The sequence below is a fragment of the Carettochelys insculpta genome, chromosome 2 (assembly GCF_033958435.1).
Source record: "Carettochelys insculpta isolate YL-2023 chromosome 2, ASM3395843v1, whole genome shotgun sequence".
NCBI classification, from domain to species: Eukaryota; Metazoa; Chordata; order Testudines; family Carettochelyidae; genus Carettochelys; species Carettochelys insculpta.
Window position 1 is genome coordinate 6,138,782 of NC_134138.1, and position 27,638 is coordinate 6,166,419.

Consider the following 27,638-nt stretch of genomic DNA (forward strand, 5'->3'; position numbering starts at 1 on the left):
CTGGCCGGCCCTGCCACATTCCCCATCCCCATCTCCTGCCATTCCCATAACCCCCCCACCAGTATCTGCAATATCCTCCACCCCCAATTCCCATCCCACCCAGCCCCACATTCCTCACCCCCAATTCCCACCCTGCCAAGCCCCCACGTCTGCTCAGCCTGCCTCCGTTAACACCCACCACCCCTCCTCTGGCTAGCTCAGCTCCCTCCCGATATGCCTCCGCTTTCACCCGCAGAGTCCCGCTGCACCAAGCCCAGCAGGGCCCACCTGCGCCAGGGAGGCTGAGCGCCTTAGGGTGGCATTGGGGACGGTGGTGAGGGTCGTGGTGCTGTTGGGGAAGCAGGGGGCAGAGCCTGGCCCTGCCAGTGGTGGTGAATGTGCAGGGAGGAGAGAGGGTAAGTTAAGAAGGAGCCGGTAGCTGCTATCAATGTGTCACAGCAGGGCCTAGAGACGCCCAGGCACGCAGCCAGTCCCCGCCCTGACATGGGACAGCGGGAAGCTGAGAGGAGGGAAGGGGTGAGGCCCTTTGACAGACGAGGCCTGTATCTCCCAGTGCTCAACACCCACGACAAGCTCAGGGCCGACTGCCAAGGTGCTCAGGTCTCATTCTGCGCCCTAGAGGCGGGTGAGATTTTCCCGTGTGCTCAGCCATCGACACCCAAGTTGCAGGGTTCTCCTGAACTGCATCCACTTCTCCAGGGGTCTTGATTACTGAGGTCCCAAGCAAAGCTATGAACTGAGCCTAGCTAGCCTCTGATGCGGGTCAGGCCAGTGCCTGAACCACAAGTCACGCTTTCTGCCAAGCAGGTGGCATCCTGGTTTTTTCAGGGTTAGTGTGCCCCTCTCTGGCCGCCTGCTGGTCACTAGGAGGCACGCCAGTTCCACGCGCTGGAGTGGAACAGTGTGTTAGGGTGCCACAGGGGAGCTGAGTGACGTGGCAGGGGCTGTGTGTGATCCCACAGGCCTGGAAGGAGCTGCCACCCTCCCCTGCTCTAGGGGACAACCTGGCAGTGTCTTAGCTTAGCTGGTGTTTGCAGGAGAATGAATGAAACATCCAGAGGGATGTTCTGAGCCCCCAGTTATAGGAAGGATGTGGACACACTGGAGAGGGTCCAGCAGAGGGCGATCAAAATAATTAGGGGGCTGGAGCATGTGACTTATGAAGAAAGGTCGAGGGAATTGGGACTGTTTAGTCTGCAGAAGAGAAGACTGAGGGGGGACTTGATAACAGCCTTCAACTTACTGAAGGGAGGCTGCAAAGAGGCTGGAGAGAGGCTGTTCACAGTGGTCACGGATGGCCGAACACGGAACAATGGTCTCAAGTTGCTGTTGGGAAGGTCCAGGTTGAACATTAGGAAAAACTTTTTCCCTAGGAGGGTGGTGAAGCGTTGGAATGGTCTCCCCAGGGAAGCAGTGGAGCCTCCATCCCTGGAGGTGTTTAAGTCTCGCCTCGACAAAGCCCTGGCAGGGCTGATCTGATGGGTTTGGTCCGGCTCAGAGCAGGGGGCTGGACTCAATGGCTTTTTCAGGTCTCTTCCAGCTCTATTGTTCTATGATTCAGGGATTTTTCCCCCGCGGTTTCTGAGTCTTTAGTGGTCGCTCGGGGCAGTTTCAAGCTTCTCTCTGTTACCAGGCACTGGGGCTGTTGGGCACACGCCAGATATCGCCCCACTTGTCCCACCGCCCAGCTCCCAGGTCAGCTCCACCCTCCACAATAATAAAATCAGGAGATTTAAGACTGCATTCAGCTGGTGTCTTTTCTTGGCCTCTGGATGGCAGAGCCTTGGGGCCACATTTTCCAAGTCTTCTCTGCCCTCATGAGGGCCAGGAACCAACTTCCCTTGCCCTGTTTCCCAGCAGGGCCACACATCAAAGCTGAGCTTCCCACCTAATCCCAGGACTCCAGGAGCTGGGGCATTAAGTGAACCACCAAATAGCAAGCAAGTTGTTCTACAATCCTAAGAGGCTTGGAGAAAAGGTTGCAATCAAACACAGCTGGACGCTGCTTGTTTCAGGGTTATTTGCAGACCTGTTGAGGTTGCCGTGGGGTGATGCATACCTGGGGGTTGGGAGGCCAGCGGGTGGGCAGTGCATACCTCAGGTGCCTGGTGACTTCCAGATACTTAACTGAACCCCAGTGAAAAGCACTGAGCACCAAAGACTAGGGTGACCTTGGGGAGCTTGGCAAAGGCAAGCTGGGAGCGGAGCCAGTGCCCAGCCAAGCCTGGTGTTATCAGGGCAAAGCGCAGCTCTTGTATATTTATGTGGGGGCATTGGAGACAAAGCTGACGACACAGTCCCCACCTCCAGCTGTCTGGAGTCAGATCTGGGGCCCCTGGACTCTGAGCTCCAGCTTCAGAAGCCTTAGATCTCCCTGTGTTTGGGTTGCGACAGCTCCTGATGGACACGGGTGTGGCTCGCAGGGCCAGGACTCTGGGGGTTCCTCGGGGGGCTGTGGTCATGCTCACACCCTCCAGCACTCACCGACCTGGCGTGCAGAGTCCCCACCTGGCCCTGGCTAGCACTGTTGCTCTGTGCTAAGGCAGAGGCTGATTTCCCAGTGTGATGCAGGGCAAGCCCTGTGGTGGCCAATGGAGAGAGGTGTACTGAGGCTAGAGGAGACATGAGTAAAAGGAACTGACTCCCCCAGTGCAGCTCCACCCTGCTCCTCCCGGGGCAGAGAAACTCCCAGTGGTATCACAGCACATGCACCCGAGGCCAGCAGGGCTGGCTGGTGCCCCCCAGGCAGTGTGAAGCAGCCTGGCTTTGCACTCGATGTTGGCCTGGTTCTTTGCCAGTTCTTTGCCTCTCACCCCAAGCTCTAGCAGAAGAGGTGTTGTCTCCCAACCAGAGGTAAAACCGAGGCCCCCTGCACTCCAGCTCAGTGAAGAGCCCCAGGAGTTGGGGTGTAACCCAAGGGGCTTGGGCTGGATCCCACCTCCCTAATTGTCTCCTGTCCCTGCAGTGTGGTGTCCCCGGAGGATGTAAAACAGCTGCTGCTTTCTACCCCAGAGGTGCCTGCATCCCAGAGGGGAGCGATGGGCTCCTTGTATAACCTAGCTGTGAGGGAAGGGGTAGCTCAGTGGCTTGCACATTAGCCTGCTAAATGTGGGGTTGTGAGTTCAACCCTTCAGCAGCCCATTTAGGGATTGGAGCAAAAAGATGTCAGGGATGGTGCTTGGCCCTGCTAAGAGGGCAGGGGACTGGACTGGATGACCTACTGAGGTCCCTTGCAGCTCTAGGAAGCGTGTGAGACTCAGGGGGGGTTCCCCTGAAGCTGACGGACAGACCATGGTCCTGAGACTCAAGCTCTATTCCCTTTGGCTTGTCCAGATTACTGGGCCCCCTGGCAGAGTGTGCCCCAGCTGCAGGAGAACAGCCTGCTCCCTCTAATGGAGTTCCTTCTTGTGGCTGGGGCCTTTGCTACTCCTGGCGCTTGTACCTGGCCCAGGAGGTCATGGTGTGCACCAGGGGAGAATGGTCCCTTTGGACATGGCACGACACACAGGAAGGAAGGAAGCAGCTACCTGCAGGAAGGAGGAACACAGCGCAGGAGAACGTCCATATGGAGCTTTATTCACACAACATGGAGTCGCCTCTACATGTCCATGCTTCATACTTACAGAGTTAGTCAGACAACGTTACACAGTAGGTTGCCCCCCCAGTCACCTTCAAGGCCCGTGGCATCAAAGGTTACTCAGCATGTCTCGCACACGTCCACGTCCACCCCGGCAGCGGGTGACGGAGAGCGCTCGCCTCCTGTGTCCCTCGGGTGCCTTGCTTGCAGCCTGCCCAGCGCCTGAGATGATTGTCCAACGAAAACATTGGGGGAAGGGGGAGATTGGACCTTCAAAGTCACCTGATGCTCGAAAGGAACAAAAAAGAGACCGAAGCCCAGCGGGCAGCACCGAGCTCTGTTATCCCAGGCACGGCCCAAGCCAGGGCTAGGGAAGCCCCTGGGTAACAAGGGGCTCCATCCGCAGGGGCTGGCCCAGGCCAGGCAGCACTGCCCCACCCACCCTCTGCCCCGTGTCACCGACAAGCCAAGTAACGTCACCAACTGAGGAAGGAGTCTGGTTCTGCGTCACTGGTCTAGCTCTGAGTAACTCCACTGGGCCGCATTCTGCTCCCACCTCCCCTCCATGCACCCGGCGGGAGTTGCTCTTATTTGAGCTTAGGTCAATGGAGGATTGGGCCCATTGGGGTCAGCGGATTGACTCCAGATTGACACCTGTGTTAACCCAGAATCCAGCCCTTGGCCTGGAAACTGACAAGAGACTCTGGGGCTGGCCCACAAGGGCTAGCCTGGTTAGGTCTGGCTGTAAAGGGAGCCTGACCGTGAGCTCTCACAGGGGCGCTATGGAGCGAGTGGAGCAGGTCAAGGACAGAGGAGAATCAGGCCCAACTCTGGCACTGTCCAGGTTCTGCTTTGCCTGTGCAATTTAGTGCTGGTGAGAGATGCCAACTGAATGCCCTGGGCACAGGCAGGCTCCACATCTCAAACAGCCCCCGCCCCACCGGGAGAGACCCCCCTGGGGCCAGAGAGCAGAGGGGTGCAATCATATGGCCCCTTCCCCTCCTGCTTCCAGTGTCATTAGGCAGGTTCCTAATTTGGAATGGGACGCGGCTTGGGGATCTGTGTCACCCAGCGACAGAAAATGCACCTCCGGGCCCCCCAAAGCGCTCCTGAGCTGCCACCTTCGTCTCCTGTAATGCCCGGCTCTCTCCTGGCTGCCGCCATTAGTGGTTTGGTTTGTTCTGTTTTGTTGTTGTTTTTAACAATAAATAAAAACTCAAGTCTAAAAAAAAATCAATATAGAAAATCGCAGGAAAAACCGATTTGATGACGACAAGAAGAACAAAGTCCAAACATCCGACACGTAGAAAGGCCAATTCCACCTACAAATAAACACAAAGGAGAAGGCAGAGCATCGGCTCCGCAGCCTCGAGTGAGAGCAAAAGCGCTTCTGGCTGGCTAAAAAATTCCCTGTACAACGGCGGAGTTAGACTGAGCGCAGCTGGGTGCCAATGGAAGGAGACTCCCTGTCAAAGCCCTGTTCCCCATGCGCAGGATTCAGGCCAGGACTTCCCAGCGTTAAGGCCTGGTTTTAGTCCCACTGAAGTCAAGGGTAAAACTCCCACTGACTTAAGAGGGGGTCAGGCTCCAGGGCCCTGCTCTCATGCCAGTGTAAATCTAGAGTAAAAACCTCTGATGCGGATGGACTTGTGCTGGGTTAAGCGAGCCCAGAACTAGAATTTGGTTCAACGGGACAAACCTGTTCAGGCTTCACTCCCAGCCCCGCCTTGGGAAAACCTCCTGCTCTTGCTGGGAAAGGCCTGATAGGCTCCCACCTGCACACACACCGATTGGTAACACTAACATGAATCAATCAACGGCTACATAGAGCTCTACAGGCAGCACGCACACAGCCCCGGCTCCCCACCCAGCCAGAGCTCCCCCAGCGGGGCCCACTCCAGCAGCGGGAACAGCAAGGAGATGGTCCAAACACTCCCGAACACAGAGCTAGCTCCCAGTCACTCCCTTTGGCATCGCTGGCCACATGGACACTGGTGGAGTCCGGGAGAGCCTTGCCTAGGATCACAGCCCTCCTCTGTGTCTCTATTCCATGGCGGTCCAGCAGCATTGCTCCCTGCCACACACCCCTGGCTTCAAGGGATTCACCCTGGGACGGGTCTGCCCCTTGCCCTATTGAAAGGGACGCTGCCAGGCTGAAGTCCCTTCCCTGACTTCCAGCAGTAGCTGGGCTCCCGGGTTAGCTTGGGCTGTTCTGCTGGACTGGTCAGTTTCACTTCCCGGTTTCCAGACAACAGCCCAGGGCTCACTGAGGAACAGGGGAAATTTCAGCCCCATTTTGAATGCTGGCAAGTCAGATTTCCTGAACATAAGAACGGCCAGACTGGGTCGGACCAAAGGTCCATCTAGCCCAGTATCCCGTCTGCCGACAGTAGCCAGTGCCAGGTGCCCCAGAGAAGGTGAACCGAAGACAATGATCAAGCGATTTGTCTCCTGCCATCCATCTCCCACCTTCGACAGAAGGCTAGGCACCATCCCTTACCCTTGCTAATAGCCATCTATGGACCTAACCGCCAAATATTTATTGAGCTCTTTTTTAAACTCTGTTAGAGTCCTGCCTTCACAGCATCCTCTGGTAAGGAGTTCCACAGGTTGACTGTGCACTGTGTGAAGAAAAACTTTCTTTTATTAGTTTTGAACCTGCTACCCATTAATTTCATTTGGTGACCTCTAGTTCTTATATTATGGGAACAAGTAAATAACTTTTCTGTATTCACTTTCTCCACACCATTCATGATTTTATACACCTCTATCATATCGCCCCTCAATCGCCTCTTTTCTAGACTGAGAAGTCCCAGTCTCTCTAGCCTCTCCTCATATGGGACCCGTTCCAGACCCTTAATCATTTTAGTTGCCCTTTTCTGAACCTTTTCTAAGGCCAGTACATCTCTTTTGAGGTGAGGAGACCACATCTGCACGCAGTACTCAAGATGTGGACGTACCATAGTTTTATACAGGGGAAGTAAGATATTCCTTCTCTTATTTTCTATCCCTTTTTAATTATTCCTAACATCCTGTTTGCTTTACTGACTGCCGCTGCACACTGCGTGGATGTCTTCAGAGAACTCTCCACTATAATTCCAAGATCCCTTTCCTGATCTGTTGTAGCTAAATTTGCCCCCATCATATTATATGTATAATTAGGGTTATTTTTCCCAATGTGCATTACCTTACCGGTCCCCGAGGGTCAGGCCACTGCTGTAATACTCCCAGCCTGCACCTCTGGCCCGGCTGACATGCCCTGAAAGAGCCCCGCTCCCCTCGGTTGTGGTACCCTTGGAAGGGCTGGCCCCTGCGGAGAAGGGAGCTGGCACTCCCAGCTCTGCCTGGAGTCTCCAAGGCCAGGTCTTGATCTCTGCCGCAGCGGAGTTCCCTCTGGATTTGCTGAGCTCATAACCCAGCCCCGAGACCCTGCACAGGCCCAGTGTGTCGAGAGCAGGGGTGGCAGGCACTGAGTCCCGGAGCCTTCCCACCAACAGTGCCTCTTCGGCTGCTTCCAAGGGAAGCAAGGAGCCTGCCAGCTGCTCTGTCAGGGAGCCCCGGGGAGCTGGGCTCAGGTACCAGGGGCAGGAGCTGGCCTGTGAGAGGTGTGGAATTCATGCCTTAGACCGATACTCACTGACCCGCCAGCATCTCACTGCTGGCAACCCTGACTTCCATTTTTGCCTTCTCGACCGATCCCCTGGGAAGAAGCCTGGGAACGGCCACATGGTCCTGGCACTCAACTGAGCCGAGTCAGCGCGCTTGAAGGCCCGGTCTGCACAAGAGCCGCCGAAGGACACGGGGGGCGGGGGCGGGGGAGTAACATTTTTTGGTCAGAAGCCACAAAAGAAACCCTGAAATGGCCCCTCCCTGCACACAAAAGCGAGGTCTTGTGCAACGAAAGGACGAGGGGTAAAGATAAATAGTCTCTGCATCAAAACCTGGATTTAAAACAAAAATCATCTCTCCCCCATTGCTCTCTTGCCCATTGCTGGGGCTGCTCTGGACCTGGTTCCTGGAACAGGCCATGGCAATGGATTGGATGGTCTAGGAGGCTTCTTCTGTTGGTCAGGTCTTCGCACAACATTCACCCGGTGCAGAGGGTACACAGGGTCCCACTCGCACCAGCTCCCCCAGCTGGGAAGTTGGCCTGGTCTTCACTAGCACCAGAAAGCCCGACTGCAACGTACAGGGGACGAGCAGGTGAGTCCATGCAGGAGCTGGATTCTGCTGCGTGAGGTTCCTCTCCTGAGAAGGGACAAGCGTCCTCCCCTCCGACGGACTGCCTGGAATCTGAGGGCCCTCGACAGCTCCCAGGGCAAGGCCCATAAGCGGCAGCGTTGCAGGGTCCTGAGAGGAGGCTTTGCCCAGCCAGAGGGGGCCAGGTCCGGGGCCTCCACAACATAAGGTCCAGAACATGCTCGACTCACTCTGGAACCTGTGGGTGCTGCCTGCACCATGGCCAGGGCAGAGCAAAGGAGGATCCCCTGTGGGGCATTCTGGACACCTGAGGTGAGGGGGCAGCTCTCCTCAGGCCCTTTTCCGGAGACACCCTTTGCACCAAGAAGTTAAGTGGCTTCGCTGCTCGGACAGTGGCTCTGAGACCCGGCTGCTGCAAGAGGCAGAAACCTGCTCCCCAAGCCCTCCGGGTGCTGCCAGCTCCCTCCCGCAACAGAAGACTGGGCCAGGCTGACTCCTGGGACATCTCTGGGGACAAGTGAACTCCGTGGATGTTGCAGGAGGGTGAGGGGAGATGGCCAGAGTCACAAGTCACATGAGCGGACCATGGGCTCACCCTGCTCTCTCACTGCCCTGACCTGGGGACAGGAGAACTGAGGCCCACCTGCCTCCCGTAGGCTTCAGGGTCCTGTGGGGAGACCAGGACTCTGGCAGGGGAATCTCCCCTGGCAGAGCCAGCAGATGACGAGGTAGCAGCAAGGGCAGTGGGATGAACCCGGTGCATCCCCCCAGGGGGCTGCCGCAGCATCTGAAGCATCTCTGAACAGTCACAGCCCTTAGTGGTATTTACAGTTCCTCCAAGCAGCTGGTGTCACGGGGGTTTGTCTGCGCTACAGGCAGACAGCTGCTGACCCCAGGCGGGGGCACCGGGCTGAGGGGCTGTTTAACTGCAGTGTAAATGTTAAGGCTCTGGCTGGAGCAGACTCTGGAACCACCCCCTCGCAGGCCCCAGCCCGACTCTGGACAGCTACGCTGCAGTGACACAGCCCCGAAGCCCAAGCCCGTAGCGCGAGGCAGCTGGCATGGCTGGACGGTGGTTGTAATTGCCGCGGTGACGTCCAGAACGGGCCAGGGGAGGCTGGCCGGGTGTAACTGACGATGGTCCCCAAGGTACGGATCAGTCACGCAGCTGAGAGGGGTCGTGCAGGTCCAGCCCAGCAAAAGCCACGTCTCATTCCGAGTCACGGGAGGCGGAGACGAATGAGCACGAAGTGGAAGTCCTGGTGGCACCGACCGAGCCAGCAGGCCGTGGGACTGGCCAGGCTGCCCCCAGCAAGCGGCACCCTGCAAGCCAGCACATAGGCGTTTCTCCCCTGGCATGACCCTCCATGTCTTGTGCCAGGAACAGCCCCCAGCATCCACGGCCCCATTCCGCAAGGGCTGGCAGCAACACCCCAGAGAGCACTTGCTGAGCTGGGGACAGCTCCCTTGGGTTTCATCCTGCATGGTCCAGGGAGCCTTCAGCTCTCTGCAACTCTGGCGGGGGGCTGGTGGTGCTCAGCACTGCATGGGCTCAGGGGAATGGTGGATCCCACCGGCTGGCATCCCCGAGCGTGTTGAGCGTGGCAGGAAGGGATGAAACCTCTCTGCTGGACTGGAGAGGAGAAGCCCAGGCCAGAGACCACAGCTAAGATCGGGGGGCCAAGAGCAGCTGGTTGCACCTGCAGGGCCGTGTCTACACGTGCCCCAAACTTCGAAATGGCCATGCAAATGGCCATTTCAAAGTTTACTAATGAAGCGCTGAAATGCATATTCAGCGCTTCATTAGCATGCGGGCGGCAGCGGCGCTTCGAAATTGAGGCGCCTTGCCGCCGCGCGGCGCGTCCAGATGAGGCTCCTTTTCGAAAGAGCCCCGCCTACTTCGAAGTCCCCTTATTCCCATGAGCTCATCGGAATAAGGGGACTTCGAAGTTGGCGGGGCCCTTTCGAAAAGAAGCCCCGTCTGGACGCGCGGCGCGGCGGCAAGGCGCCTCAATTTCGAAGCGCCGCTGCCGCCCGCATGCTAATGAAGCGCTAAATATGCATTTCAGCGCTTCATTAGTAAACTTCGAAATGGCCATTTGCATGGCCATTTCGAAGTTTGGGGCACGTGTAGACGTAGCCCAGGAGACCGAGGAAGGCTGGAGACCTGAGCAGGGTTAGTCTATCCGACCCACGCAGCATATAACACCCCCAGCAGACTACCCGGTTCTCCAGGGGCGACTGAGCACAAAGCACCCACCCTTGCAGGCTCGCCACGGTCACCGCTGGACGGCCCAGGCTCCTCAGGGCACCTGTGTGTCTCCCTCCTTGCCCACAGCTCCAGGCAAGCAGAGCGTTTGCTGCTGGGGCTGGCTGGGGCTGGCTGTGGCTGTTTTGCCCATGGAGCGGAAGGCACTTGCTCTTGATAGCTGCACGGAGGGGATCACCTCCTGGCTCCGGCACAGTGCACCTGTCACTGCCGTTGTCCAAGACTCTGGGGGGTCATGTGCATGGGGTGAGCCCAGCAGGTTCCTGCTGCCTGCCAGGCTGGCTGGGATGGTCCAGCTGGTGCTTTCCCTTTCACCGAGAAGTGCTGGCGGGAGGGACCGGTGGGAAGCCGTGAAAACACCTCGGGGTCAATCTCTCAGGGTAGCCCAGCTGGTGGAATAGCTCCTGGGGGCTCCATTCCCCAAGGGGGCTGCAGGCTACCCACTAACCAGCCAGGGGCAGTGTGATGTGTGCCGGGGCCCCTCCTCCAGACTGGACGACCTGCCAGCCTTTGGGGCACAGCCTCCTTCCACGAGGGCCGCGCCGCGCCGGAGCACGGCTGGCTGGCAGCCTTCTCTGCTGAGAAGCTGCCTCCTGCCTGGCGGCCGGCTGAGGAGGCAAGAGGAGGAACCGATGGGATATCAGCGACTGAATCCAGGGGACAGAGGAGCGAGCGCTGGGTTAGGTCCTTCCAAGCGCTGCCCTACTGTGTCCACAGTGAGAAATACCCACAATGGCAGAGGGCAAAACTTGACTTTCTGCTTCTCGCCTGACCCGGCTCAAGGCCAGCCTGGCTCTGACGGCCGGGGCTGCTCCATCCCCGGACAGGGCGTGTTCCCTCTGCGCAGGGACGGCGGGACAATCCCAGCTGGGCTCCCCTACCTGGCTGCACATGACGGTCTTTCCTCCCCGCACCACCTCCTGGTGTTGTGTGTGGTCTCCATGCTCCGGCTTTGATCCAGAGCAGCCCGTTGCTCCTGCAGGGATGGGAGCCACAGAAGACAGAATGGCAGCAACCTGTGCGCTGCACGCTGCTCCTGGCACCCAGGGCTCTGTCATCGGCCTGCCTTGCAAGGGACCAGATGCTCAGCCGTGCTCGCCGGGCTCTCCGGAGACACCTGGACGGGGTGGGCCACTCTGCCCAGGGACCTTTGCTGGTTTCTCCTCCCCTGAGCCTCTCTCAAGCCACCAGGGCGCTGTGGTGTATGGCTGAGGTCCCTGCCTGCTGGGGAGCTCACGTTTCCCTAGAACGCTGCTGACGGGATACCCGGCCACCGCCCGCTGCCATGTGCTAAGCCGCACAGAGGGCCCAGCTGCCTGGCACAGCCTGATGGCAAAGGTCTCAGCGAGCTGGCGGTGTTGGGGGGAGAGCGGTAGACTCAACACCACTGCGCACGTCGTCTTGGGGGCGAGCTGGGACCCATCCCAGCTGGGTACTGAGCCGAGGGGCTGGGAAGGGCGCCCGCTGGGGGATCAGAGGGAATGGTCTCTCTGCCCTGTCACTGGTGGGCCCCCGGGGGTGAGTATCCCTTGGCACAGTGACATGACGTCCCTGGGGCTGCAGCAGGAAAGCAGGTGGCTGACACATCCGCATGCAGCCTGCGTCTTGCTGCGACCGGCGCCTGCATCGTAGCAGTGACACGAGCCACGGGGTGAACGCTGCCAGACAGAAACGGCAGTTCCTCGGCAGAGCTCCCAGCGCTGCAGCCAAAGGGCAGAGCCGGGCCAGGCTGGGGAGAAGAGGCCCAGTGTGGAGAGATGTGGGAGCCCCTGCCTGAGCACTGGCGGCCCAGAGTTACCTCTCCTGCAGGGCGTAGGGAGTGCAAGCCAGGAGCTCTACAAGAACAGGGACGCTGCCCTGCAGGGCCTTAGAGCCCCAGCCCAGGACCACCCCGGGCAGCTCAGCGCTGGCTGTGGTTGTGTCCTGAGCTGGACCGTTGATACATGCGAGCCCTGAGACCCGTCAGAGCCTGCAGGGGCACCGCCCTCCAGGAAAAGCGCCTGCAGCTGTCTGTCTGCTGGGGCAGGGGCTGTGCAAGGGGCTGACTGGACAGCACCGGAGCCTGGAGGGTTAAAAGCCCAGGACCAGGCTCACACTGGCATTTCCAGCTCCCCAGCCTGCTTGCAGGAAGTGATTTGGTCTCTGTCGGGGGGACAGAGACGCCAGGGCTGTGTTCGGAGCCCCGGATCCAGCCTGCATCGGTCCCGCCTGTCCTGAGGAGAGACCCTCGAGTGGAGGAACTAACAGGATGGTCACCACTTCCTCCAGGCTCCCAGCTCCCACAGCAGCCTTCGGCCTCAGAGGCCCTCTGGAGGGAAAACCCGGCACTGCTGATGATTTCGGCTCTGCCGTGTGTGCCAGGCCCCCCTGAGCCTGGAGCACTGGGACCTGGAGGCCTCTGATCCCTGGTTGGGGCCACTGCAGGGGATTTTCACAAGCCAGCCCCAAATTTCCAGTCTCTGACAGCCGGTGAGAGCCCGTCAGTCTCCCTGGGTCTCCAGGAGCCAGCCCCTCTGCCCGGGGGGCTGCAGCCAAGAGCAGCTCCAACACCGGCTGGCTCGTGTCATGGCTCAGCTGGGTGCGTGTCTTGGCCAATGCGGCAGGATCCAGCCAGGACAGACAGATGCCCCACGCAGCCCAGCTGGGCGACTGCGACCGTGAGAGGGTCTGGCACGCTGGGTGCTCCAGAGACGCTGGCTCCTTGGTGCTCTCCACTCACTCCGAGGCGCCCGCCTGGTGCTCTGCCCGAACAACGCTCCTCTGCAGGGCTGCGCAGCCGGAGCCTAGGGCTGAGCAGCTTCACCCAGCGCTGGCCAGCGCCCGCCTTGTCTGGGTTGGCAAAGCGAGCGGCTGCCTCTGAAGTCAGCGAGGGAGCTGGTCACTGCCCAAGCTGTGCATGGCCCACATGGGCAGAACGCCCAGGAGGCTCGCCAGCCCTTCCCATGACGGTCGGTCTTCTCTCCCCGACTGATGGCGACATCCATTGTCTGCAGGTGGCTCTGGTGGGACAGGCACCCGCTGGTGGGGCTAAGCCCTCAGGAGAGGAGATGTGTCTCTGCCCAGGCAGTCAGGACAATCCCCTTCTAGAGATCACATGAGCCAGCCTGGGCTGGGGTTGGTGGAGACGCAGCCCAACGCTGTGCCAGCCGAGCCTGCCGCGGCCCAAGCAGCAAAGGATGCCCAGCCCCTCCCGGCCGCCCGGCCCTGGGGCAGAAGAGAACGCCAGGCCAAGCCCGCTGAGACGGCTGCAGAGCCGGAGCCTCGCGCCCTGCTGAGCCTCCCACGCGGGCTGTGGCGCAGTGCGGAGAGCCTGTCCGGAGGTGGCTGGTGGGTCTCCGGTTGGAGGATCAGCCCCATTGACTTACTGCTCAGCTGCCAACCCGCCCGCCTGGCCCCCTGGGACACCGGCTGGGGCGCAGCGAGCAGCTGGGGAGGGGGGAAGGAGGGGAAGGGAGGTCCCTGCCTGCAGACGGCTCTGGTGCACGCGGGCGCCTAGCCACAAGCTTTGCCCTGAGACTGGCGTTGGGTTTGGGCCCTTCCTTCCCCCATAGATAGGGCGATCGTATCTCCCTGTCCCAAACATGGCACAGGGAGATACAGGGGAGAGGGGTGGCCCGTCCCAGCTGCACCAACCCCTGGGGAGATGGGAAGGAGGCGGCAGCCATCTGCCTCCCTGGGAGCCTTGGAGAAGTGGCAGCTGCCATCCCTGTCCCTGCGCCCTGGGGAAGCAGCAGCCGCCCACGCTCCCCCTGCTTTCCCGAGGCTCAGGGAAGTGACCCCCACCCGCAGCTGCGTCTGTGCGGCTGCTGGAGGCAAAGGTCAGCGGGGGGACAGCCTGAATACGGGACAATTCATCCCTTTTAAAAATTAATTCGGGAAGCCTTTTTGGCATCCCAGTTATGGGACTGTCCCACCCAACACGGGACCCTACCCATAGAGGGCTCCCTCTGCTCACCAGGGGGCTGGGCTGATGGGGGGCTGCGCGGGGCTTAGGCTCCTTCCTTCTCCCCCCAGACGCGGCCAGCCCCTACTGCGCCTGACATCTCCTGTAGGGCATCCCCTGGCTCCCTGGGACTGCTGCAAACACGTTCCTCCCAGCTCTCCTCGGCTGGCCCTGCCCTGAGACAGTCCCACACGCCCTCCCAGCCAGCGCTGGTCCCGGCGCAGGAACACCTGGAGGCTGGGCTGATCCTCGCTGGCTTACTCTGATCTCGCCTTTGTCCACGGCGCCATCTGAAAGGACCTCCCGGCTCTTCCCGCAGCTATCCTCCCCCCAGAGCACCAGGCAGCCGCAGCCTGTGCTGGGAGCGTCTCCCGGAAGCCGGTCTGCAAGTCGCAGTACTCGTTACAGCGCAGTGCAGGGCCTCGCCTCCCATGTCCCCACAGTGGCTGCAGGCCTAGGGCACTGGGCAGGGCTCCTACGCCTCCCCGCCACAACCCGAGACTGCCCCACAGCACTCTGGCTGCAGAGAAGGGCAGGACTCCCGCACCACCCTGCCCCCCAAAGCTGCCCCACGGCGCTGTGGCTGCAGAGAAGGGCAGGACTCCTGCCCTCCCACCCCACCCCGCCCCAGGCTGCCCCACGCTGCTTTGGCTGCAGATATGGGCGGGCACATCCCCAGATGTATCCCACACACAGATCCCAGATTTGGGAGACAGCTGCTGGTGCTTGGCCAGTGGCAGCGGCGGGATCCCACCGCGGTCCCCTGTGTGACGCCAGAGGGCGAAGGGTGACGGGAGCTGGGAACGCGAGAGAGACGAGGCCGGGCCCAGTACTAACAGCGCCGCGGACACGGTGTGACGGGGCCGAGAGGCCCTGCTCAGGGCTCCCCAGGGCCTTCCCCTCAGTCGCTCCCCTCTGCGGTATCCGGCTCGCGCTCATCGGCTGATTGACCTGGGTCTGGGGGGTTGGGTGGGTTGTGGTTGTCGTCACGTGTGGCTTGGCTCCTCCCCTGCTTGCCGCTATAGGACCCCCTCCATGAAGCTGGTGTCCAGGTGCTGGATCAGCACCCGGATGAAGGACATTTCCTTCCTGGTGTTCTCGAAGATGATCCGTGGGTCATCGGACTGGCAGCGCAGGCAGTTGGGGGCCATCACCATGGCCAGGTTATTGACGTCCATCTTGGTGACTGCCACGTTGGCCGGCTGGACAAACACCTGGGGAGCGAGAGAGGTTCCGGTGAGCAGAGAAAGGCCTCCCCCGGCCACGCTGCTCCCAGCTCCTCGGACAGCTCAGCGTTATCCTCAGGGGTGGGAGCGCCTCCCAGAGGCCTGGGCATGGCCTGCCGCCCTCCCCTCTGCCTGCCCCGGTCTGGAGCGTGGCTCCGGGTTACAGCCACCCCTTGATACTGTGACTGGGAGCAGGGCTCTTGCTGTGCCAGGAGCCAGGCAGCTCCCAACTGAGATCAGGCTCCCCTTGTGCCAGGGGCTGCGCAAACGGACTTCAAAGCCCCCACTGTGCTAGGGCAGCCAGAGGCCCGGCCTGCAACTGCAGCCCCTCTTGTGCCGGCACCGCACCCTCCAAAGGTGGACAGCAATGGGATCGCGGCCCTGCGGAGAAGCTAGATATTAACGCTTGCTGCAGCTGGTCCAGGAGACTTTCTGCTGTAGCATCAAGGTCCATTGTTGTAATCATCTGGTTTATGTATGTCGGTTCTACTCCATGGGGAAGGGCACCACCGCTCCTTCAGGAACTAACGTCCCCGGGGAGGGCGGTGGGGGATTAAGGCCAATTGGCCAGGCTGTGATCCTCTCCCTGCCTGGTTGGCATAGACTGGTTCAGACTGGGTTCTCCAGGCACCAACAGACAAAAGCCTTTGGGATCTAGAAGTAGCTCAGAGCCTGCTCTCTGCTCCAGCAACCAGGCAGGTGCTCCTGCCCATGGAGGACTCATCCCGGGGGAAGGGTAGGAAGGACTCAGCCTCCGTGACCTGTGAGGGCCTCACCCCCATCACCAGTAGAGTAAGGGGAAGACCTACGTGCTGAGGGAATTGGCTGATGTGATTTCAGAGCCACAGGCCACTACCTTTGACAACTCACGGCGATCTTGCGGGATCCCGGACAAACAGTCAATTGTAGGAATTGGCAGAGGTCATTGCTGAACCTTTGACCATTATCTTTGAAGACTCTCGGAGATTGGGGGGAGATCCAGGATGGCTGGAAGAAGGCAAACGTAGTGCCCATCTTTAAAAAGGGAAAGAAGGACAATCCAGGGAACTATAGACCGGTCAGCCTCACCTCAACCCCTTGGAAAATAATGGAGGGAATCCTCAAGGAATTCGTTCTGGAGCACTTGGAAGAGGGGAAAGTGATCAAAAGTGGCCAACCTGGATTCACCAGCGACAAGTCCTGCCTGACCAATCTGATTAGCTTCTAAGATGAGGTAACAGGCTCTGTGGACATGGGGATGTCAGCGGACATACCTTGACTTCAGCAAGGCTTTTGATATGGTCTCCCACAACATTCTTGTCCATAAGTTAAGGAAATATGGATTGGATCCTTGGACTATAAGATGGATAGAAAGCTGGCTCGATGGTCGGGCCCAACGGGCAGTTGTCAATGGCTCAATATCTGGATGGTGGTCTGTTTCAAGCAGAGTGCCGCAAGGCTCAGTTCTGGGGCTGATGTTATTCAACATCTTTATTAATGACCTGGATGAGGGACTGGGTTGCACCTTCAACAAGTTTGCAGATGACACAAAACTAAGGGGAGAGGTAGATACGTTGGAGGATAGAGAGAGAATCCAGAGTGACCCAGATTAATTGGAGGACTGGGCCAAAAGAAATCTGATGCGGTTCAACAAGGAGACGTGTAGAGTCCTGCACTTGGGGCAGAAGAATCCCAAGCATTGTTATAGGCTGGGGACCAACTAGCTCAGCAGCAGTACGATGGAAAGGGACCTAGGGGTTACGGTGGATGAAAGTCTGGATATGAGTAAACAGTGGGCCCTTGTAGCCAAGAAGGCTAACGGCATACTGGGGTGCATTAGGAGGAGCATTTTGAGCAGATCTAGAGAAGTAGCTGTTCCCCTCTATTTGGCACTGGTGAGGCCACATCTGGAATACTGTGTCCAGTTTTGGGCCCCCCAGTATATAAAGGATGTGGATTTGCTGGAGCAGGTTCAGCGAAGGGCAACAAAAATGATTAAGGGGCTGGAGCACAAGACCTATGAGGATAGGCTGAGGGATTTGGGCTTGTTTAGTTTACAAAAGAGAAGACTGAGGGGTGATTTAATAGCAGCCTTCAACTTCCTGATGGGGAGCTCTACAGAGGAGGGTGAGAAACTGTTCTCAGTGGTGTCAGATGGCAGAACAAGGAGCAATGGTCTGAAGTTACAGAAGGAGAGACATAGGTTGGATATTAGGAAAAACTACTTCACCAGGAGGGTGGTGAAGCACTGGAATGCGTTGCCTAGAGAGGTCCTGGCTGGGATGACTTAGTGGGGGTTGATCCTGCTGGAAGCAGGGGGCTGGACTAGATGACCCCCTGAGGTCCCCTCCAGCCCTGGGGTTCTGGGACTCTGTAGTGCCCATCTTTTAAAGAAGAAGAATCTGGGGAACTACAGCTCAGTCAGCCTCACCTCAGTCCCTGGGAAAATCATGCAGCAGGGCCTCAAGGAATCCATTTGGAATCCCTCGGAGGAGGGGAAGGTGATCAGGAACAGCCACCATGGATTCACCCAGCACAAATCATGCCTGACCAGCTTAATTGCCTTCTGTGTTGAGGTAACTGGCTCGGTGGACATGGGGATGGGATATACCTTGACTTCACCAAAGCTTTCGATACGGCATATTCAATATGCCAGCAAATGAAAGAAGTCTGGCTCGGCTGAATGGACTGTAAGGTGAATACGAAGCAGGTTAGATCACTGGGCTCCACAAGTACCACTGACAGAGCCTTGGCTGAGAGGATTTACTAGGGCTTGGTCCTGCTTTTAGCAGGGGTTTGGACTGAATTACTTCCTGACGTCCCTCACAACCCTATGATTCTATGACCTGCTCAATGTCTAGCTGGCAGCCAGTACCAAGCAAAGCACCCCGGGGTGGGTCCCGGAGCCAGGTTTGTTCAACATTGTCATGAATGAGCTGGGTGATGGGCTGGTTTGGACCCTCCATGAGTTTGGGGGTGACCATGAGTGCTGGAGGAGAGAGACCGTCTGGAGCAGAGGGATAGGATCCAGAGTGATCTGGATAAATTGGAAGACTGGACCAAAAAATCTGATGAGGTTCAATGAGGACCCGGGGATTACGGTGGATGAGAAGCTGGACATGAATCAACGGTGTGACCTTGTTGCCAAGAAGGTTAACAATATATTGGGCTGCATTAGTAGGAGCACTGGCAGCAGACTGATGGAAGTGATTATTCCCGTCTGTCTGGGACTGGTGAGGCCACACGCAGTGTAGTGTGTCCACAACCTTGGTCACAGAGCTCCAGTACGCAGGTGACAATATGGTTGTTGGTCTTTCTCCCACAGCCCTTCAGACCACCTGAAGTGCCTTCACTGAAGCATATGAGAGTCTTGGCCTCACATGGAACACCCAAAAGACCCAGCTGCTCCACCAACCCTCACCAACGGGACAATCTCCTGCACCTTCTATTGAACTCAATTCAGAACTGCTGGAAAATGTGGGACACTTCCCACACCTTGGAAGTCATCTTTCCACTACAGTCGACATTACTGCAGAAATCCCGCATTGCCTGAGCTGTGCAAGCTCTGCTTTCGCCCGCCCGAGACAAAGGGTGTTCGAGAACTGGGGCTTCTATCCCAAGACAAAGCTCCTTGCACACCAGGCAATGGTTGTTCCAACACTACTATGTGTACGTGAAACCAGGGCAACACACAAGCGTCATTTGAAGGCACTTGAACAATATCATCAATGCTGCTTCAGGAGAATCCTAAATATTTCTTGGGAGAGGAGGCGCACGAATGCTAGTGTCCTGGAAGAGTCAAACGTGACCAGCACTGAAGCCATTATCATTGATCAACAACGTTTGCTGGATGGGTCACATGGTTCGGATGCCTGATTAGCACCTGCCAAAACAGATCCTGTTTTCCTGAGTTGGAGGAAGGACGGAGGAGCGCTGGGGGCCAGAGGAAGTGATATAAGGAAGTGCTGAAGGCACACGTGTAAAAGTGCAGCATTGGTGTCGACACTTGGGAGAACCTTGCTCAAGACCTTGCCCTGCGCCCCTCCAACAGCTACTAACACCGGTCTCTTCTGTGGTAAGATCTGCGGCTCCAGAATTGGGCTTATCAGCCACTGACAGACTCACAAATAGGAGGGTGACATGACGACGTCCTACTCGTTCTCGAGTGACCACCAAGAAGAGAAGAATGCGTCCAGTTTTGGACCTTCTAATACAGAAAGGATGTGGACAAATTGGAGAGAGTCCACGGGAGGGCAATGAAGATGATTAGGGGGCTGGAGCACATGACTTATGAGGAGATGCTGAGGGACTGGGTTTAGTCTGCAGGAGAGCGAGGAGGGATTTGACAGAAGTCTTCAGCTACCTGAAGGGGAGTTCCCAAGAGACTGGAGAAGCTGTTCTCAGTAGCGACGGATGGTAGAATGCGAGGTGACGGTCTCAGGTTGCAGTGGGGGAGATATACACTGGATATTAGGAAAACATTTTTACTAGCAGGGTGGCAAAGCACTGGAATGTGTTACCTAGAGAGGTGGTGGAATCTCCATCACTAGAGGTTTTTAAGTTCCGGCTTGACAAAACCCTGGCTTGGACGATTTAGTTGGGATTGGTCCAGCTTTGAGCAGGGAGTTGGACTAGATGACCTCTGGAGGCCTCTTCCAACCCTAAACTTCCATGAATCTCTTATTCTCGGCAGTTATGCTCCATATATGGGATGTGATCCACTAATTACTTCCTGTCTGGAGAAGATGGAGCTGGGCTGCAGGAGGAGCTGAGGTGGGTAGTTGAGGGAGAAAGACCCAGCAGATAGGAGCCCCCTCTTCTCGGGAAAGGCACAATGACAGGGTGTTGGGTTGGCCATGGCCAGAGAGCAGAGCTGCAGGAGCAGTTCAGCTCTTGTGGTGGGGCCCTAGATCGGAGAGGCCCCGTGAGGACCATGGAATGATACAGCTGCCCAGGCAGGGCAGAAAGCCAGCGTAAGCACTGCTTGGATTCCCAGCACGGAAAAGCCTGGTGAGGCCAAGGGGCACGATGGAGCTTTGTCTTAGAGCTGAACTTGGCCAGAGGGTGGAGCTGCAGGAGACTCAGTCAGACAAGCCAGGGAAGAGACTGGCTAGGACTGGTCACCGTGACTCAGAAAGTGGCCACCAGAGGGGGGGTGAGGCAAAGCCCCCTGAAATGCTGTGTCTCGGCAGACAGGCATTCCTGCGAGGTAAGGATGCATGTTGACGGCGCCCCAGTGGGCGATTTCTGGTAAGCTTTTAGCCGGCATGTGGGTTCTTTGATCATTTTAATGCATTTTCTCTGTTACGCTTTTACCTTAAAAATAAATGTACTTGCTTAAAAGAAGTTGTGGGATAACTCAGGTGTGGGCAAAATTTTACAGGGGCAGGCAGGCACTGGTCACAGGCATCAAAGGGGAAGCACAGTGTGGCCTCTGGCCTGTTCATCTGGTCTTGTTTGCTGGGGACAGCCACTGGAACTCAGGGAGCTGTCCACCTTAAAACCCCGGTCAAGAGGGAATGAGCTGCAGCTCTGCCCAAGAGAGGTGACACCTGGGAGCCAGGACTCCACAGGGAGCCACAGCTAAGAATGATAATCAGTTCAGGACAAAGGCACTTGCATCCCCCCTCCATGGCCTGTGACTGTCATTCTTAGCCATGGCTGTGTGGGTAGTTTTGTGCCCACTGTTGGGTCTGGAAGGTCAGGCAACGGCGTCACTCTGTCGTATGATGCGTACAGGGTGGGACTGATGGCAGTACACGTATCTGTCCCCGTGCACTGCCCGGGCGCTTCAATAACACATAACATAACGAGGGTCAAAGCAATGCAGGGGGAGGGCTGAGCTGAGTGACATGGCATTGGCTCACGATTACAGTGGACCGGGTCAGCACACCAGCAGCTCGCCCCAGGCTGAAGCCCACCTTCCTGGCCTACCTGTAGGAAGCGGATGAGGTAGCAGAGCACCGTTTTGTTGATCCTGGGCAGGGAGTGGATGACCGCAATGGCTGCCTCTGGGTTCTCATAGTGGGTGATGCACTGTTCGTAGAACTCGTGGGGAATCAGCGGCTCCTCCAGCTCCCGGTACCAGAGCTTCAGCAACGACGCTGCAGAGAGGAGACAAGAAGAGCTTGAGTTCGGGTCAAAGGGAGAGAGGCAGAGCTGAGGACCTGGGATGGAGAGAGACCATGGGTCAGAGCACCGAGGAAGTGTGCCAGCAAGCCTGACTGCTGCTAGCTTTCACTCTTAGAGAGCTTGGCATCCTGGCTGCACCTCTGTGTCCCTTCCCCTCAGGCAATCACCACCACCTGGTCAGTTTCAATCACTACCGCCTGGTCAGTTTCACCCTCCGCTTCCCCTCCACAAAGCCCATGGGGGGGCCTGGTCTGGCAGGGCCATCATCTCCACATCCCCATGGAGTGGAGCCAGCACTCCCAGGCCATTCCCATCAGAGGTCACCAACCTGCCCCATGGGTTTCCAACCGTTCAGCTTTCTAGATGCAGCTTTGAAATCTGACCCCCGTTTGTTCCTTATGGGCTCCTGTGCACAGGGTAAGGCACAGGGAGGGAGTGTAGCATTTCTGTGGGCCTGTGTGCCCCAGATCCTTAAATGGCCCCCTCCCAGCTTGAGCTCTCAACCCTGGGTTGAACAGGCCAGTACTCAAACCACTGAGCTATCCCTCCCCCAATGACGAGTCAGGCAGGAGTAAGGTTGCAGAGTTTCTATCAGCTCCCCAGCAGGGCGACAACTCACTCTTGTACCAAGGTTGTGGGAGCTACGGACATCTGAGGGTTCTGGTGTTACCCCGGGGATTTCAGCCAAGAAGCTACCAAGGAGCCCCAGTTCTCACAGCTCCACAGCACACTGGGGTGCGGGAGGCCGGCCGTGAGTCTGCCGTGGCATAAGCGCAAATGCAGGGTAGGAAGGGGCCGGCAGCCTGCTCCCACCAGAGATGTTTGGTTTAGAGCCCTGGGCTGGGTGCCGGCTGACAGGAAGAGAGGCGGCTCAGAGAGAAATCGATGCTGCATGCTTGGGAGAGGAGCAAGTACCTTTGCCCAGGGGGAGCCGGGTGCTGGGGGAGCAGCTGGTGGGGTCACACAAACAGCTCTTCTGGGAATCGAACCGGCCCTCACCCAATGCTGTGCTGTATTTCACCCCACTTGGGAAATGAATGGCCACCTCCCCTGTAGAGGCCAGACCCTCAGCTGGGCTCGGCAGGAGCCACTGACTCTCCCCTGGTCACCACCAGCTGAGGAGCTTGACGTCCACTTCTCATCCAGCCCGTCCAGGCCGGGGGCTTGTGCCTTGGCTCCCTCCCTGGGGTCCTGGGCAAGAACCCAGCCCAGCACTGTCACTTTAACAGCATCAGCCTCTGCCACTTATTTCTTCGCAGGCCCCAGGACTCAGCTCTTCTCCCTTGATACGGACCGCTCACTAGTGGGGGAGAAGCCTAACAAAAGGGCTGATTCCACTGGTGTTTCCTAGCACTGCAGGGGAGAGGGTTAAATCCACAGCTCAGCTCCCATCATACGTCTCACCTTGTCAGGGGGTTCAGGGGTCCCCAAGCACTGCCCACACCCACAGGCAGGAGCGACTCTCAGCAGGTAGAACGGCAAGTTTATTAGTTGACAGGCACAGCTCAGCACAGATGTGTCAGTACAGCCAGCAGAGACAGTCATTCCAACCCATCCTGGGGAGAGCAGCCCGAGGGGTGCCCCAGCTGGGGTCTAGCCTCCCCTCAGCGCAGGCTGACTCCTTGTCTCTCTCCCCCGCAGCTTCTAACTGCTGCCTCCTATTCAAACCCCAGCTCGCCTCCTCCTCACTCTTCATTCAGGGATAGAGGTAACAGAGAGATAGTTGGGCTGTCACCAGCCCCAGGGGTCATCCTTAGCTGCTGTGAGCTGTTCTGCCTGTCACACACACATCCAGCCTCACTCTGTCACTCGCACCCCCGACTCCATCACACACCTCACTCCAGGTCCATGTGGCTCAGGCGAGCCCACCCCTTCCAGGACGTGGACACTCGGTCTGAGAGCGGCACAGAACAGACCCTCGGAGGCGCATCTGCACCCACCCCTGTTAGAGACAGGAGATGGCTTCCCAGGGCATCCGTCGATCGATTCCCTGCAACCAGCTTCATCTCCAGCCAGCGCCCACTGCCAACATCCCCTGGGGATCGCTGGGAGCAGCAAAGCACAGCCACAGCCTGGCCCTGCCACAACCAGGTGGGGTCTGCAGGCTGTGTGTATCAAAGCCCAAAGCCCTCGAACTGGGTCCCTGACGCTGCAGAGCCTCAGGCCAGGAGGGAGCTGAATGACAGGCAGAGAATAAGAACTGCCCAGAGTATGAGAGACACGGGCTGGGGGAGATAGGCAGAGAGCCTCTGCCTCAGGGCTCTGGACTGATCCCGAGCAGGGCAATGAACAAAAGAGGCAGAGGCGCAAAAGCCCCCGACTAGCTCCGTACAGGTGCCATAGCCCAGCTCCAAGCGGGGCAGCAAACCATGGTGCCTCTCGTGCCAGGTTTGCCAAGGGCCCGCTTACCCGGCCAGTCCCCTTTGGAGCGACCAGGCAGGTGCAGGCAGGTTGGTGGCAGAGAGCAGAAGGCTTCTGTGAGGCGGGGTTTGGCCAACCTTCTCCCACAGCAAGGCCTGAATCTGTTTGCGGGGCCAGTGTCCGACTGTCTCTCCTGGGGGACGAGTCACCTGGAAAGAACTGTGTTAGGGCTCGGCTCCTTCCCCAGCACTGCAAAGCACTGTGGGATGCACGGGAGAGAGCGCCCCGGCAGCGCCTCGAGCTTTCATTGCTGCCTGTGCTGTGTTTGTTTTCCTAGTGACTCTGGCACGAGACTCTCCGTTCCAGCTTCTGCACGGCTGCAAGGTGAGATTTTCACGTTGCAAGGCGGGACCGCGTGCCAGGCACCAAGCAGTGCCCTCCGCTGCCTGGCCCGTTCCCTGTGCTGCTCTCCGGCTAGGCCCAGCAGAGAGAAAACCAGCACCCATCTGCTGCCTGGCTCCTGGCTGACCCATTATGCAGGGGACCAGCCTTACCTCGACCTCACTGGCTGCAAGCAGAAAAGGTCTCCCTGTGCCTCTCTCCTGGGCCCGCTTGCGCCCTTTCCAATGACAGTGAGCCCCTAGGTCAGGGGTTGGCAACCCCCGGCATGCGTCCCACTCTCAGCACGCAAGCCGATTTCCACCGGCGTGCGGCAGGAGTTCTCTCTCGGGCAGCATGGGAAGGGGGTGGGAGCACAGGACTGGGGCTGGAGACTCTGCCACAGTGTCAGGCCAGGGCTGGGGCTCTGCCGTAGACCCCTCGCCCTGGAGCAGGGCTCCCCCGCTGGAGCACAGCCTGGAGCACGGGGTGGGGCTGGAATGCGGCCCGGAGGGCAGGGCCCCCGAGGGCACTGAGCCTTGGAAAAGTTGCTGACCCCTGCTCAGACGCCCCCTGCCAATCTCACTCTGCTGGAGTACATGGGGCTGTCGCCGCGGCTCAGCTCTCGGGACCGGGGAGACTCCCCAGAAGAGAGCGGAGCGGGGCTGCTCCGCAGGCACGGAGCTGAGACAGCCGCCCTCGGCACTGGCGTCTCTCAAAGGCGAAAGAGGTGTTCATCAGTCAGCTGCTGCCAGGAAGCAAAGCCCTTGCAGGGCTGGAGGGTTTAGCTGGACTAGAGAGAGGTGGAGATTCACCAGAAGCCGGGGTGAGGACAGCCCTTGGTATGGGGCAGGCCCACCGACGGGAAGCTGCAGAGGGGAAGGAGAGTTGTCAGGTCCCATCCTGGTGGCACCTCACCCCTAGTTCCACCGTAGCAGCGGGTGCTGGCTACACGCAGAGGACGCTGGCATTCGCAGCTCTGCAGGACAGAAGGCCGATCCGCTGCTGGTCCCTGGCCCCCAGCACGGTCTTCTCTCACTCTCTGCCCTGTCCGTTTCCTTGCAGCCTGGGAAGCGCTTGCCAGGGCTGGATTCCCAGCCGAGGGCTCTCACCTGCCGCCCCAACAGCCCTGCCAACCCGCCTCACGGGAGCTGGCAGAACCCAGGCCCCCGTGCTCCCCTCCCCATGCCTCACAGAGGGCCTGTGGCCAGAGGAAGGGGTGAGCTGCAGTTGGCTGCTATGGCAGGAGATTGCCACAGGTAAGAAAGCAGCACTCAGCGCCCCTGTCTGCGAGGGGTTAATGACCTCCCCCTGCCCTGGGTGAGGGCCCGGCTGGAGCACAGCTGGCGAGAGGGCTGGAGAGCTGGCCTAGCAGGGGACAGGTGGTCACTCTGGGATGTCTGCTGATGACCCACAGCGTGCTCGGTGGGAGATTTGGTCTGGTTTATGCACCACAGAAAGCTAAGTCCCGTCAGACGTTCAGTCCCATCTAACCCATCCCTGGCGGGGTGAGCCTGGGACTATCCCTACAGGGCTGGGCTGGGCTGGGCTGGGCTGCTTTAAGTGAGAGCTCCTCCCAGTCCTCTGGAACGGCATCCCCCACGTCCACACTGGGGACCTAACCCTGGCCGGGAGGCTCCTGGACAAGGGTCTGAGCCAGCCGAGTGACGCAGCTTCCCAAGGCCACAATACCAGCCTGTGGCCAAACCGGGACTTGAACCCAGATCCTGTTTCCATTCCCTGGCTCTACGCACAGGGCCAGCTCACCCCGCGCGCCTGTGCTCTGCGTCCAACTCGTCCACAGTGCGTGAGCTCAGGTTGTCCCCTGCAGCACGCAGCTTGACGACCCTTGTCTCGGCCGGCCTGGGGAGCAGGAACCAAAGCTGGTGTGTTCGTCCATGCCAAGCGCCAGCTCTGCAATGCAGAGGGCTGGATTCTGCCCCCCTTGCTCGTCCTGAGCAGCGTGAGTCAGCAGGACAGAATGCGTGCCTACGCAATGTCGCCGTGGCCTGCGGCACCGAGCTCCACAGGCTGCTACGGTCCTTTAGCCTCCTGAAACGCGTGGCTGTCTCAGCACAGGAGAGGGGATGTAGGAGACGGAGCTATCTGCCCTCCCCTCTGCAGTTCCCCGGCCTCTTCTCAACCCTCCCCTTCCAAATGAACGTACAGCAGAGCTCATCTGTGCTGCAAACCCTCACGCAGTTCACGAGCAGATTGTGCGTCTCAGGAGCCACCTGTGCCCTGCAGCGAGTGGGACCAGCGAACGGGCCAGAGTGAGGGCAAATAAAATCCAGGGGGGCACATGACCTGTAGGGGTGGGGGCTGACCCCTCATACTCTCCCACATCACCTATGTGCCTTGCAGTTATTTTAAGATGATCCCTTCATGGGATCCCCCCATTCACTCTTGCCCAGGTCTCGGCGATCTCAGCCTGGCCTGTCGGCGAGGGGGTGGGGAGGTTACCACCACAGGTGTGGAGAGTGGCCATCGTCCTGCTTTATTGTTCTTCATCCTCTTGTTAATGCCCCTGAACCCCTTCTTGTCCGAGACACACGAGGCAACAGCCGTGCTTGGCTTGGCAGTGGTTTGAGGGAAATCAGCTGCCCTCCTGTGCAGGCTGGGTCAGTGTCTGCCCAGCACTCCCTGACCCGGCTGGCTCTGCCTGCTGTATCACAGGGTAGGGTTGATCCCATGCCCCTCGCAGATGCTCCCTCCCTGCCCCAAGAGCTCTGCCCTGCGGCTCTCTCGGACCTGCAGAGGGATTCGGCAGACTGGGCTGGTGGATCACGCGGCCGGAATCACTGAGACACCGTCGAACACCGACACGCTCGGCACAGGGCTGTGATTAACAGGCCAGCCGCTGTGGGCGAGCCTGACCTCGGCCCCACGCCCGCCACAGTGCGCCGTGAGTACGCGGCCCTGTTCCACCTGACCCGAGACAGCTGGTGCCGGAAGTCCCCTCCTCTGGCATGTGCGTGGCCCTGGTGGCAGCCAAGCCCAGATGCCACGAGAGGAGGGACGGACGTGTGCTCTTCAGCGGTGTGCCCCTACCCGGGCCCAGGCCCAGGCCTGTCCCTCTGTGACCCAGCTCCAGCCCCCACCCCCCAACAGCGAGGCTCCTGTCGCCTCCCACAGCCAGCCGGACCCCCCGGCTGGGGCAGGCTCGCCTCCCCGGGGTCTGTGCTGTGGGGCTCTTTGGAGAAGGCACAGCGCTCACCCAGCTGGGCTCCCTCTGGAGGTTTCCTGCCAGCTCAGCTCTTCCTCTGCCGCTCGGACCATGTTGCCTCCTTGGCCACACCAGATTCTGGCTCCTGCTTGTCAACTTCTGGGCTCTGCCCCCTGCTGGGTCCTGCCTCCTGCCCCTCCCAAGCACTTTCCTTTCTCTCCCCGTCTCCTGCCCCTGCTCGTGCCCAGGGCCTGCCATCAGCTGCCACCCCCTTCCTAAGCCCCGCTCTAAGGCTCCCCCTCATGCTCTCCCTCGTCCAGGCCCCAGCCCAGACTGCCTGGCATCACCCCAGCAAAGTTCAGAGCCATGACTACCCTCCCACTCCCCTTGCCCTGGGATTCCCTGTG

The 27,638-nt window shown here is 58.9% G+C and overlaps 1 protein-coding gene across 6 annotated transcripts in view; it reads right to left on the bottom strand.

Moving 5' to 3' along the window:
- Positions 1-14,630: 14,630 nt before the first annotated feature.
- The window catches only part of ARHGAP39 (Rho GTPase activating protein 39), a 369,615-nt gene continuing 356,607 nt past the window's right edge, over positions 14,631-27,638 (bottom strand). For all 6 annotated transcript variants that reach the window (XM_074986536.1, XM_074986535.1, XM_074986534.1 and 3 more), the window contains 2 exons: positions 21,129-21,298; positions 14,631-15,203 (listed from right to left, as the gene is read on the bottom strand). In XM_074986536.1, coding sequence (XP_074842637.1) covers positions 15,009-15,203; positions 21,129-21,298 — 365 coding nt within the window. In that variant the 3' untranslated portion in view covers positions 14,631-15,008. The remainder of the gene's footprint in view (positions 15,204-21,128; positions 21,299-27,638) is intronic.